The sequence below is a fragment of the Castanea sativa genome, chromosome 3 (genome assembly GCF_040712315.1).
Source record: "Castanea sativa cultivar Marrone di Chiusa Pesio chromosome 3, ASM4071231v1".
NCBI classification, from domain to species: Eukaryota; Viridiplantae; Streptophyta; class Magnoliopsida; order Fagales; family Fagaceae; genus Castanea; species Castanea sativa.
In genome coordinates this window covers 28,039,009-28,053,381 of record NC_134015.1, presented here as the reverse complement: position 1 = coordinate 28,053,381, position 14,373 = coordinate 28,039,009, and the positions used below count along the sequence as shown (strand labels likewise).

Below are 14,373 nucleotides of genomic sequence, written 5' to 3'. Positions count from 1 at the left end.
ATGTAATAAGTGTTTAAGTTTACACGTGCTCCACATGTGAGTCTGTTAGTGGTGCTTAGTAGAGTTAGTTATGCAGTTAATAGAGTCAGTTATTCTGTTAGGTAGCTTTTTCTTCTTTCCCTAATCTCAATTATGTATAAATACGATTATCCCCAATCGATAATATTCACCGAAGCATTATTCAATCTTGGATTTCCTTTTCTGTTTTCAATAGGTACCAAGCGAACTGTCCAACACCGTTATTGAAGATCTTGTGGTGTTCCAAGTGGAAGCTACTATATAAGACTACAACAATCAAGTGATTCAAGTTGTTGGGTGCTGTTTGTCATGGATCATATATTCATGGGTTGAATTGATCCACGATAGTAGAAGAGTTTAACTGGAGTTGAAGATATGTATGGTGACATTTTTTTTTTTTTTCTGATGAAGATGTGTATGGTGACGTTAATAAGTTCTATTGCAGGTAGTAATATTATAATTAGGTATATTCTTGTATTGTGTACTACCATTTTACTATAGCGAATTCTTTCATTGGGTTATTATTGAAGGAGGATTTTTCCTATCACGGTTTTTCCTTCGTAAACATATTACATGCGTCCTTTAATTTTTCACTGCTTAGAATCTTTGCAATATGGTTGTATGCATGTTTAACTATATTAATTGGAACTCTACTAGCATAATTGGTAATTAAATAATCAAATTAACTAATTCAATTAAGACCAATCAATTGGGGTTCAAATTCACTTTCAGATAGAATTTATATTTTATAATATGGCATCCTATGTAACCTAAGATTCATAAAAATTTAAATATGAACCCTGATTTAAATTTTATGAATCGCCATTTGAAGGCATATAGAGAGGATAGCTGTAGCTGAGATGGTTCACATATTGATTTTTGCTAACTAGTTTGCATATGGTACGTTGGAATAGGATTTTATTTCAATGGAAATAAATGAAAACATATCTTTTACGTCATACGTACATATATGCATATGTATTCTCTATTGCACAACATGTTATCCTCAAGTAATAGTGGGGGCTACATATTGGGAGAGAAAGAGAGGTTACATAAGAATGTGATGCCCATAAAATAATTATTGGAAATGGAAGATTCCTTCTCTCCATACATTACTTTGGAGGACGTGGAATGCTTTGGTCCATAATTTTTTCCACGTGTCGCTTGTTTAGTGGCTCATAAAATTCACATTCATAGCAAAAATCTTGTAAGGATAAGGTATATATATAACCTCACAATCTCTCCCCCACAGCTTGAAACCTTATCTGCAAGATGGCCATTTCCTCATATTCAGACTGGTCTTTAGCTTGCATTCACTCTCGCAGTCACAGAAATTCCCACATATTAACTTTGATCCCAACATGCAAAACCCTTCCCTTTTTCCCTGCAATTTCATGCTCAAAAGTCCAAAATTTTCAGGTCAACACCACAGGTTGCTCTTCTCCAATATTAGAAGAGGGCCAAGAGGCCTCTAGCAACTTGCCAGTGATCGAGTTGAATGTACCGTTTCAAGATTCTAAGCAAAACCCAGTACCAGATTCTGAAAAATTAAATGATTTCTTACGTGGGTTATTTAGAAGTCCTCAAACCGAGGATCTTGCTTTCGAGTACTATGAAAAAATCAAAGGAAGCCCAGAATTTAAACCGGAGAAATCAACTTTAAAGCATGTAATCAGGTATTTGTTACGTTCAAAGAAATGGCGTATGATTTTAGTAGTTTGTGATGATTTCAAGAACTACAATGTGTTGCCTGATAGTTCCACTTGTTCAAAATTGGTTAGTAGTTGCATTAGAGAAAGAAAATTCAAAATTGTTGAGACTTTGCTTGAAGTTTTCAAATCTAATGTTAAAGTCAGTGTATTGGCCTTTGGTTCTGCAATAAAAGGCTATAACAAGCTTCATATGTATAGAAGCACCATTGTAGCATTTGGGAAAATGAGATCTGAAGGAGTTGTTCCAGATTCTGAATGTTCTTGCCATATCATGGAAGCTTATATGAGGCTTGGTGATTCTGAGAAAGTGGTTGAATTGTTTTGTGAATTAGAAAGTAGTCGACTAGATTTTTATTCATCGCCATTTTGCACTCGTATATATGGGACTCTAATTGAGTCCCTAGGCAAATCAGGAAGAGCTTTTGAAGCTCTTGAATACTTCAAAGAAATGACAAGGAAAGGAATTTCCAAGAATTCTTCGGTTTACTCTTCTTTGATTTGTTCTTTGGCAAGCTTGCGAGAAGTAAAGGCGGCCGAAGATCTTTTTGAAGAAGGGAAAAGCAAACAAATGTTAAGAGATCCGGGGCTGTACTTAAAACTAGTGTTGATGTATGTGGAAGAAGGACTAATGGAGAAGACACTTGAAATTGTTAAAGCAATGAAAAGTTCAAAGTTAAGAATTTCTGATTGTATATTCTGTGCAATTGTCAATGGCTTCTCAAAGAAAAGAGGATTTCTAGCTGCAGTTAAGGTATACGAAGATCTAATTTCTCAGGGATGTGAACCAGGACAAGTTACATACTCCTCGGTTATAAATGTATATTGTCATCTTGGGCTTTATTCGAAAGCAGAAATGTTATTTTCAGAGATGGAACAAAAGGGGTTTGATAAGTGTGTTGTGGCTTATTCTAGCATGATTGTAATGTATGGCAAAACGGGGAGGCCTAAAGATGCAATGAGGCTTTTGGCCAAGATGAAAGAAAGAGGGTGTGGACCAAATGTTTGGATTTACAATTCTTTGATGGAAATGCATGGAAAGGCCAATAATTTAAGGCAGGTTGAGAAGCTATGGAAGGAGATGAAGCGAAGAAAGGTTGCACCAGATAAGGTTAGTTACACTAGTGTTATTAGTGCTTATAGTAAAGCCAAGGAGTTTGAGACGTGCCTGAGATATTACAATGAGTTTAGGATCAATGGGGGTGAGATTGACAAGGTCATGGCTGGAATTATGGTTGGAGTTTTTTCAAGGAGTAGTCGGATCGATGAGTTGGTGAAGCTTTTACGGGATATGAAATCTGAAGGAACACGGTTAGATGGGAGGCTTTATCGATCATCGATGAATGCATTGAGGGATTCTGGGATGCAAGTCGAAGCCAAATGGTTGCAAGAGTATTTTGCCAAAATGTACTTAGATTGAAGCACATTTCTTTTTTTAAAATATTGAATGCTTCTCTTATATATAGATAGTGTATATTAAAATTTTTGGTATATGATATTGCAATTTTTACCATTGGAACCAGATGAATTGCTACAAAACATTATTTTTCTTAGTTTTGCGGTAATTGATGATTTGTTCTACAATACGATCATACTGCCCCAATTTCTTTGTATTTGGCAATTGGCATGTGGAAAAACTGAAAAGCACGTGAGAGCACATAAGGTGATACATCAGTTTATAGCAAAGATTTTATAAAATCTTAATACCCACATATTTCTCAAAAGGTTGATATACACGTATTAAAGAGATAATGTAAAAAATAGCTGAAATATGATTTTTTACCCTTTCCTTGAATGGTAATAATAACAACTCAGGTTTTGCATTTGGAGATCAAACGATAAGCAAAAACCCGACTTACGGCAGAAAAACATTAGGATCTTCAAATATAACGATGAAATTGGGGTTTTGGTGTGTGGTCATATAAAGAGTAGGTGGTCAATATTTATCAGATAGAAGATTGGTTTACAAAAATGAAAATTTCAAGCTATTATGAGAAATTAATTGTCAACAATGATTTACCACATTTACAACATTTTTTTAATGAAATAATTTTGAGTTCTAATCAAGGGAGGCAATTTCGTACTGAAGGCTATTTCGGTTTGATTATGGGAACGAAATATTTCGATACCAGTTTGTACCGGTGTACCGTTTCGAGATTACCTCTATTTAATAATAATAATAATAATAATAATAATAATAATAATTCTCTTAGAGCCTATGCCTTCTATGTTCTTTAGGACTTAAAGAATTTGTTAATGCATTTAAAGAATAGCTAAATTTCTATTTATGACCCATGTAACCAGTTAAATAGAGTAAATTAAACTCCATGCCACTAAAAGTTGACACTTGCCCATCCAAGCAATTGACTAAATAAAAAATAAATAGTAATTAAAAGAGCAAAATATGCAAGAGATAAGAACCAAAGAGAGTCATGTCGCTTTGGGAAAAGCAAATAAAATAAGAGGCTTTTATGCTTTTGGCAGAGAGACTGAGTTGAATGTAGCAATGTAGGTACAACAATACAGCTTATACTAGTCCAACAAATTTGGGGTCATTATTAATTTGGTTCATAAATCTTGATAGCAGTTAATTTAGATAATTTTATTCAACTTGTAGTTAATTTGATCCTTAATTTCAACTAATTAACTGCTAATTGACTGCAAATTAAAAGTAATATAGATCTGAAAACTCAGATTTGTGTTAAAAACACAAAAATTATTTAGACCCCAAATTAAAAAAAAACTATGGCTCGGTTGATTTTAATCTAACTTATCTAAGTGTGGAAACAAAAGTAAATGAAGTTTAATCAACCGATACTACTCTAATGTATAAATATGAACAACAAACAATAAAAATAAAGCACAAGAGTAAGGGAAGAGAGATGCAAACACAAGATAACACGACGATGTGTTATCGAAGAGGAAACCGAATATTTCGACGAAAAACCTCTCCGCCGCCCTCCAAGCGGTAAATCGATCCACTAGAGAATAAAGTTGGAGTACATGAATAACAAAAGACCCTCCAAGCCTAGTCTACCCAATGTACTTGAGCCCTACAAGCTCCTGCTACCAACGGACTTCTCGGAGTCATATCTTCTCTACCTTTCCGGATCTCGCAATACGCCCGATTGCATCCGCCAAGCCTCACCGGCTTCTTTTGGCAAATCCCCAAAGTTTCCCAAACTCCAAAATACTCTCTACACTCTGAAAGGGTGTGGGTTGTGTTTGGGTACAAATCTCCTCTTAAGGTATGACAATGGGAGAGGGAAGGAGAAGAGGCTACAATGATTTCTCACTAAGGATGGGTAGCTCTCTCTCTAAAAGATGGGTGTGTGTATTGTAGAAAACCTATCTAGGTTTTTTTTTCTCTGAATGGCCTCTCATACTTTTATGGGTAATGAGGGTATATATAGTGTGGGTGAAGGGTAAGAAACTCACACTTAAAAATTCTCCAAGCAGAGAGTTTCGCGGTTATCTCGCAAGAAGGTCTTACCCGTGAGACACTCGTGAAATCCTCCAGGTTGGCACAACTCTTCAGCTTCCAGCATGTGCTTTTCACGTGGCTCTTTCATGGGTTGGCTACTAGTGAGACAATCACGAAATCTACTAATTCTTCATTTTATGCTCAATTCTTTACCAACTTAATACTAAACCCAATACAATAAAATCTCACAAAAATACAAGAAAACAAATTTATGCAATTACAATACTTTTTATCATGGAATAAAGTCAACATAAAACATAGTTGTAAATCACAACTTTACATGATCAAATGCTACTTAAATGTAGGATTGAACTGATAATGACTCTAAAATATAGAGATCAAAATATAATTTTAGCCTTTTTCTTCTTACCGATTTAAATCATAAAATATTAAATTTTTAGGCCTTTTGAAATGAGTCCTAGCACTTGGAAAGAGGCAAAATTGAAACCAATATGTAGCTTTTGTGTTATTTTTTGTTCAAAATCTTTGTTTTGGTCCTTTTTCTACCTATTTTTTCTTTTGTCGATTATCATTTTTAATTCTGGACTCTTATTGGATTTATTTATAAATCTTACAGGAAAGTGATGAGATGGAAGCATCACCTCAAATTGAAATTTTGCTTTAATTATATATACTATTTAGTGTCAAAAGAACACTCAAACACCACCTTTGGAAATCCCCAAATATTTACAAGGTCACGGTTGATTATCTAATGTGGTTAAGTCAGCTTGTCTAACAGGGCAACCCTACTAAGTAAATCATGTAAGGCAAAAAATGGATATGGCTGACAAAAGAATCTCACACTTGCATGTCATACAAAATCATGAAAATGTTCTCTGTCTTTTACCAATCTTCAAAGAGTGATGAAACGTCTTAGGAATTTTATTTTTGTAAAGTCCATATATCAATGAATCTCACTTGATCTTCCACTATATATGTGTATATTACTGTTAGGGACATATTTTATGTAATTAACTAATCTGTTGACAAAATGCACTTTACTTGTAATTGGGTAGATTTAGGATGGGTTTAGGACTTCAAGAAATATGTTGTTCAAGTCAAGTGTTCAAACCATGAAGATCTAACTAAGAAACAAGTAAACAAGAGTTGTTCATTAAAGTTCGACAACAATCTTGACAAAAAGACTTCTATCGAAATTTAAAGTCGAAGCTCGATACAAGCTGTTTCTGTCAAGACTTATGAAATTAGAAATTCCAGATCTAATTTTCTGCCCATGTTTGTATATTTGTATAAGTTTTTTTTTCTCACAACCCTAGAAATATATAAGGATTATTTTAAAGGCTGTCGTGCATGCAGGTAGTGCCCTAGTTCATCATTCTCTCTGAAGAAGCTATTGCGTCTTTATGCTAAGGGTTTTGTGACCAAGGAGCTTTCTGATCTTCACTGTTGATGAGCTGAAAAACTTTGCAGCCAACAACTTCTTGAAGTTGCTAGAGTTAGTCACGTACTGGGATCCGTGCATCATTGTACTAGGATTCGTGCATTGAATGGAAAGATTGTCGTTACAACACAAGTCCAATTGGGTATTGTGGTAAATGTACAACTGTAGGTTGGTATTTCGAGATAGACTAAAGGGTTTGGTAAGATTTCTTATACTTGTAACCGTTTGTGATTGATAATAATAGATTCCTGAGAGTGATGACCTTAAAATCACCTAGTGGAGTTTTGCCTCGGTGGTTTACCACATTCGTAAACAAATCACTTGTGTCAAATTTATTTTTTGCTGCATTTAGTATAATTGTTGATTTGTTTGTGTTGTCACACTATTGCATGTAATTTGATCTAATTAATTAACTTGGGTAATTAATTAATTTGCAAGAGGTCAATTCATTTTAACCCAACAAGTGATATCAGAATAGGCACACTCTGATTAGGTTTTAATCTTTACTGTGTGATCTATTGACCCTTGTTTGTTATGAATAGAGGATAGTCTCTTATTATACCTCCTTCATTTGATGGCAGTAACTATGCATACTAGAAAGTACGCATGAGAGCTTTCTTGCAGTCTTTTGATGAGAAGGTCTGGCAAGCTGTGGAAATTGGCTGGGTGAAGCCAAAGAAAGTATTGGCTGATTGGGATGAGGCCAAGATTAAAGCGGCAAACTTCAACAGCAGAGCATTGAATGCTCTATTCAGTGCGGTGACCAATGAGGAGTTCAAAAAAATATCCTCAATTGAAACTGCAAAGGACACATGGACCATCCTCCAGACAACATATGAAGGGACTAAGGCTGTCAAGGATTCAAAGCTCCAAAGGAGGAGATAAAGATGGAAGAGGATGAGACATTCGATGAGTTCTATGCCAAGCTGAAGGATATAGTGAACTCAGCATTCAATCTTGGGGATCATATTCCCGAGCCCAAGATTGTGAGAAAGATGCTTAGATCTCTCCTTAAGAGATTTTATTCCAAGATAACGGCGATTGAAGAATCAAAGACATTGACATCATTCCTTTGACGGAGCTAATTGGCAACTTGCAAACTTATGAATTGGGTTTGACTAGACTTGGGAAAGGAACCAAAAGTAAGAATATGGCACTGAAGGCCAAAAGTAATGAGACTAATTAGTCTTCAGATGATGAAGATTCCAAGATGAAGTCCTACATCACTAGTCAGTTCAAGAAGTTCATGAAGAATGCAAATGTGAAAGGTTTTGACAAGGACCATAAGTAATCCAATTCTTCGAAGGCCAAAAGTAATGAGACTAATGAGTCTTCAGATGATGAAGATTCCAAGATGAAGTCCTACATCACTAGGCAGTTCAAGAAGTTCATGAAGAATGTCAATGTGAAAGGTTTTGACAAGGACAAGTAGATTGGGAAAAGCAAGGCTCTTGTTGCTACCTTGAGTAATATCGAGACTGAGACTAAGTCAGATGACAGTGATAATGAGGGAATCCTGAGTGCTTTCATTGCCACAGTGGATCCTACTGAGGGGATCGTAGAAGCGGTGGATGAAAAAGAGGACTTGGTAGAATCATAGTTTGAAAAGATGGATGAATAGGACGACATCCATATAGCCTATGCAAATTTATATAAGGTATCTGAAAAGCATGAGAAGTTGTATACACTGTCTACTAAGAAGCTTAGTGAAGTGGAGTTGGAATGAGAGGAGCTATCCATAAAGTTTGTCAAACCATTGGAGCACTAAAGTTTGAGAACAACTTTTTAGCTGAAAGAACCAAGAAGCTTGAAGCAGAATTGTTCCAAGTTCGAGCTCAATTGGAGAGGACTTCTAGTACAAAACTAGATGAAATGCTGAACCTCTAGAAATCAACTTCTGACAGAACCAGCTTGGGCTATGAACTCTCTAACTCTTCTCATATTGCCTCCTCTAGTAGGACTGTTTTTGTCTTACAAACAACTCTGTACGATAATAGTGGATTCTTGAGAGTGGTGACCTTAAAATTATTCGGTGGAGTTTTGCCTCGGTAGTTTTCCCCATTCGTAAACAAATTACCCATGTCAAATTTATTTTCTGCTGCATTTAGTATAATTGGTAATTTGTTTCTACTGCCACATTATTGCATGTAATTTGATCTAATTAATTAACTTGGGTAGTTCATTAATTTGCATGGGTCAATTCATTTTAACTTAACAATTACCTCTGTAATGTGGTTTTAGTAACATAAAAAAGAAAGACAAACAAAAATGGTTAGGGAGAAGAAGACATGGCTATTGAGGAATCCCTAATTGAACAATATCCTCGCTAGTTAGTTCATAAGTGTCCTGTACTGTCATTTTTTATTATTATTATGAGAAGATTGTAACTTTTATTCATGAAGAAGATAAATACAATACATCTTGAGATTTAAATTTGACTCAATCATAGTTGGCATTTGATTGATATATGATTATTCTTTTTACATTACATTTAAAACAAAGTTTAGCCACAAATTTTGTTGTAGTCTAAGGCTACAACCTTACTCAATATCATTAACATTACTACTTATTTCAAAAATCTAACCGTTGGATTTAATATTATTTACACTCTTAATGCAAGTCCAATTTTGTACCAATCGAATATTATTTACTATATGATCTATAAGTTTATATTTTATGCATAATTTTAATTTACAAAAACTTGCAATTTAAAAAATTTATTAATGATATAGATATTAATCTTTAATTTTCTATAAATTTTGCAAACATAGAGAATATAAGAAGAAAATTTTCTATAATTTTTTTTATTATGAGAAGATTGTAACTTTTATTCATGAAGAAGATAAATACAATACATCTTGAGATTTAAATCTGAATCAATCATATTTGGCATTTGATTGATATATAATTATTCTTTTTACATTACATTTTAGAAAAAGTTTAGCCACAAATATCGTTGTAGTCTAAGGCTACAACCTTACTCAATATCATTAAAATTACTACTTATTTCAAACATCTAACCGTTAAATTGCATGTTCTTTACATTCTTAGTACAAGTCAAATTTTTTGCCAATCAATATTATTTACTAGATGATCTATAAGTTTATATTTTATGCACAATTGTAATCTACAAAAACTTGCAATTTAAACAATGTATTAATGATATACCCATTGATCTTTAATTTTCTATAAATTTTGCAAGTATAGAAAATATAAGAAGAGAATGAAATCCAATAGTGAATTTGTCAAAATTCACATCTCACTACCAAAAAAAAGACCAATTGCAGTGGGCCAAAAACGCCGCCGAAGGCCCAAAAACCGCCGCTAAAGGTATATTTGATCTTTAGTGGCAAGTGCTATTGCAGTGGTTATTCCTGCCACCGTTGCAGTGCCATTATAGATCTATTGCAGCAGTAACAAAAAGTGACGCTGTAGATACACCTTTTAACAGCAGTTTTGGTTTATTGCGGCAGGCATAAAACCACCGCCATACGAAGTTCGAATTCGTGTCAATTGATTTTTAGTTGCGGGTTATGTATGCCGCGATTGTTGTCCACCTTTAGCAGCGGGCACAAGGCGCAGCTATATGCAATCAATTAAAACAAACTAATTGCACTTTTAGCGGCGAGTGGAAACGCCGCTATATGTGGGTACCTTTAGCAACGGGCTAGTGGAATGCCGCAATAGATCCCATGTACAGTAGCGGGCCAAAAACGGACTGCAATGGGCGACATAAAGCGGCAGTTTTCACACCCGCCGCAATAGGTCGTTTTTCTCATTGTTATTGATTCTGTTCCGTTCCGGCCGGAATTTTTCGTTCCGATATGCAAACCGGTACCACGATACCTAATGTTCCACCTCGGGCCAAATTTCGGTCCATTCCGGAAAATTTCGGCCAATTTCGGCCGAGATGTGAATTCCGGCCGGTACATGATTTGGCCTATGGAAAAAAAAAAAAAAAAAAAAATTTGATGGCTAATATTATGTTATAAATTTTGTTGGCTTATTAGTTATTAATTATTATAGGCTTATGTAATGAGTAATGACTTGTTATAAATCTTCTTATTGTTTGATGTTGTATTGAGGTTTAAGACATAAGAGTTAAGACTAAATATTTTGTATTATTTGATGTTTAGTTATTATCTTGTAAATCTTCTTATTGTGTGATGTTAAATAGATGTTATATTGATGTTTAAGACTTAAGAGTTAAGACTAAATGATTTGTATTATTTGAAATTTAGTTATTTATTTATTAGAATTGACAATTTTATGTTTTACAAGAATATATATAATTTAATTTTTAGGAACCCGAAACACCTTAAAACGGTACGCCGAAATCGGCCGGTACCGAAATATTCCATTCCACTGGACAAACCGAAACAGGGTCCGAAACGGTATTAATAACAATGGTTTTTCTTATAGTGTCTAATAAAAAGATATTGAGTAAAATTGTAACCTTAGGTTACAACCAATTTTGTAGCTAACCTTTGTCCATTGTTTAATTCCACAAAAGCAAAGCAAGAAGAGGGGAAAAAAAGTCACAGGTTAGGAAAAAGAAAATATTTTTCACATGTTTTTTTTTTTTTTTGGATAAATTATTACAACAAGTGGAAAAGAGGAGATTCAAAATTTGGTTCTCTTTACAAATGAGAACAATAAATGCCCCTATGCTATAAGACTTATGGCCTTTTACACCTGAGTTTTATTTATTTATTTTTATCGAATTTCACATATGTATATAGGTGTAAAGGTGAAGAGAAATAGGAAAAAAAATTAAATTCTTTTACTCTTTAATCCTTGAAAATTATAAATTAATAATTAATATGAGTACATAAAAGTAATTTCACTGGAAAAATGAAACCTTTCCAAGGATATAGTAGTAATGTTGTGGATTAGTTCTTCTAAAAAAAAATGTTGTGGGTTAGTTAAAATTAGAGGGAAAATAAGTGAAAAACTATTGATACCCACAAAATCCTTTCTTTTTATATTTTCATTCTCTCTTCTCTTTTATTTAAATTTTTTAACCCAAAATAAATAAATCTTCCTTTCCTTTTCCTTTGTTCAACCAAACGTAGCATTAACACAAACCCAACAGCCTACACAAGAAAGGCAAAACGACACCTTACTAAAATATAACATATTAACCAATATTTTCTCTCTAGGGACAAACGCACTGTGTGTAAAAGAGTTCATAATGTAGACAGTCTTTGATAAGATTAAATTATAAAAAAACTTTGATCAATTTTTATTTTTCCCAAATCAGTAGGAGGGTTCTTTCAAAATATTGTGCGGGTCAATTGAGATCCTTTCTTGATTTGTCTGTTCTTACGACTGGAAGAATCAAGGATTTGTTTTTGCCAGAAAAAGTGAAAACCCCTACAAAAAGCAAAAGAAGAAAGGCTCTGTTTCAGAAACTAAAAAATGTAACAACTTGGTTTTTTTATGGAAAAGCCCTGCAAGAAGCAAGAGAATGAAGAATCTCGTGAGAAAAAAAAAGTCTAGAAACTTGTGGCCCTAAAACTGACCAAGCCTTTATAGCTTCTAAGGTTTAGTCTTTTTATTTTTCTCCCTTTCTGAACAAAGTTAAACTTTAGTCTATGACTACTAAGGATTCGTAACCTTGAATTTGGTATTTTTCCTTTATCTATACTATTTATAAGAGGATTTCATTCTTTAAACTGAACTTTTATGTGATTCAGAATTACCCCTAAATCTCACGTTTAACAAGAAAAAAATTTGAGGACAACTTGATAAAAATATATCCCAACTTCACTTAAAATGCTTATAAACTAAGACATTTTCCTACTAATCCATCTCTTCAAAACAAACTTATCCAAAAGTTTTTTTTTTTTAAAGGAAAATTATGACACTAACTTTTACTAGGAAAAAAGAAAGAAAGAAAAGAAACCGTAGATTAATTTTAGGTAAAATCATCTTATGATCTTCAGTCAATTACCATTTGTGTTAAATTTATGCTTTTCCCCAAAACTTCATAAAATTAGTGTCATACCCCCGAACATTATCAAATCAACTTCTTACAACTAAATTTGACAAATTCATCATTCACCCCCAAAATTTCATGAAATTCTCGTAGCACCCCCAAATTTTGTAAAATTTCTCCCCTATCCATCCAAAACAAATAGACTTTTACAACTAAACTCAAAAAAATTATCATTTTACCCCTCCTCTAGTACTTTCTAAATTACCATTTTATCTTGAACATTGCACAAAATTACCATTCGACCCTTAAGCTTCAAAAATTATCATTTACCCCTAAACGTCATTACCATTTCACCCTCAAACTTACCAAAATTAGTATTCCACCCTTAAACCTTTACAAAATGACCATTGCACTCCTAAATGTTCATGGAAATTGCATCATTACTTTCAATTCTTTTTGCTGAATTTATTACTTTACTAGTTTAGTTAGCTGGAACACACATAACCATGGTTAAGTAAAGTTTACTTCTAATTTTTCAATTTTGATTTTTGTGTTGCTATTGAGAGAGAAATTGTTTGGTGTGTGGTCATGTAGAATATTAGATGGTTAATTAATATTAGATGGATTATGTTTCTATTGGAACTTGGAACAGTTTTGAGTTTCAATTGAGTTAGGGCCAAATATATTGGAACCTTTTAGAGGTATATATGAAAAAGAATATACAACCCAGGTTGTGTGTTTTTTAAGACCAATTAGTTATCATTAAGTGTTGGGACCCTTTATAATTGGTTAATAGGCCTAGGGAATGCAGGATTGAAACCCATATGTTTTTTTCGTGTTTTTATTTATTTATTTATATGGTTTATACGTGAAAAATCATATAAACCATATTTTTATGTGGTGGCTAAAACTTCAATATAAAAAGAAATTGCTCAGTTTGCAAACTCTTTGTTTTGCTCTCTTTCTACTTCAACCTTTTCTTTTGTTGGTTATCTTCTTCAATTAATTCAGGATCAGGAATATTATTGATTTTTATTTTATTTTTTAAAATTATGAATCATAGATCCATGAAAACAATTATATGGTGCAATTATAATGTAATTGTGAGATATAAAAGTTTAAAAGGTCATTCTACAATACCCCTTCCTTTTTTGGAGTACAATACCACTCAAATCTTATCCTTTCGTATTATATCAACCAACCACCTGTTTCATGGTTTCTACTGAAAATCATCACATTTTTGAACTCCAACAACATACAATTATTTGTTGTTCCCTCTCAGACTCAATCTTCTACAGGTTTTAGTTATAGCAGGTGGTCTAGCCCCATTTAGCCAATAGAAATTTACTAGGAAATTTTTATTCTGTTTAAAGCTAATGCCAAGCACATTTAAGAAAGGGTATTACATCAAATGTTTGATCAATTCCACGTGTAAAAAAATTTGCTTGTATCTGTTTATGGCGGGTAAATTTATTTGACTTTCTGTTTTAGTTACATCAAATGCTTTTTTTTTTTTTTATCTCTCAGAATTTGATGTAACATGCTCTTTCTATATTTAAAGCTGGAATTACACAATGAATCACATTACAATTAACATACAGTAAAATATTTTTTACAATTGCTGTAATCCAAAGGATTTTATTCACTAGAATAAGGAATAATACCAAAAAATGACAATCTAGAGGAATGGGACAAACGCCTAAATCAGTTAACAGCACTGCGGATCCTTCTTATTTGCCCAGAGCAACCACTGAGAGGGCCAATATGTCCCATTTAAATCATGGCAGATGCAAAATCAGACTTAAAAGTGGTAGAGCTT

At 33.4% G+C, this 14,373-nt stretch overlaps 1 protein-coding gene across 1 annotated transcript; it reads left to right on the top strand.

Moving 5' to 3' along the window:
- The first annotated feature begins 1,283 nt into the window (after positions 1-1,283).
- Positions 1,284-3,257, top strand: LOC142627364 (pentatricopeptide repeat-containing protein At5g13770, chloroplastic). Its single transcript, XM_075801207.1, has one exon. The coding sequence runs from the start codon at positions 1,291-1,293 to the stop codon at positions 3,145-3,147; it is 1,857 nt and encodes a 618-aa protein (XP_075657322.1). The 5' UTR covers positions 1,284-1,290; the 3' UTR covers positions 3,148-3,257.
- Positions 3,258-14,373: the final 11,116 nt, after the last annotated feature.

What these genes read in the sequence shown, in the direction of transcription:
- LOC142627364 (XM_075801207.1), top strand. Translation starts at nt 1,291, where the DNA reads ATGGCCATTTCCTCATATTCAGACTGGTCTTTAGCTTGCATTCACTCT.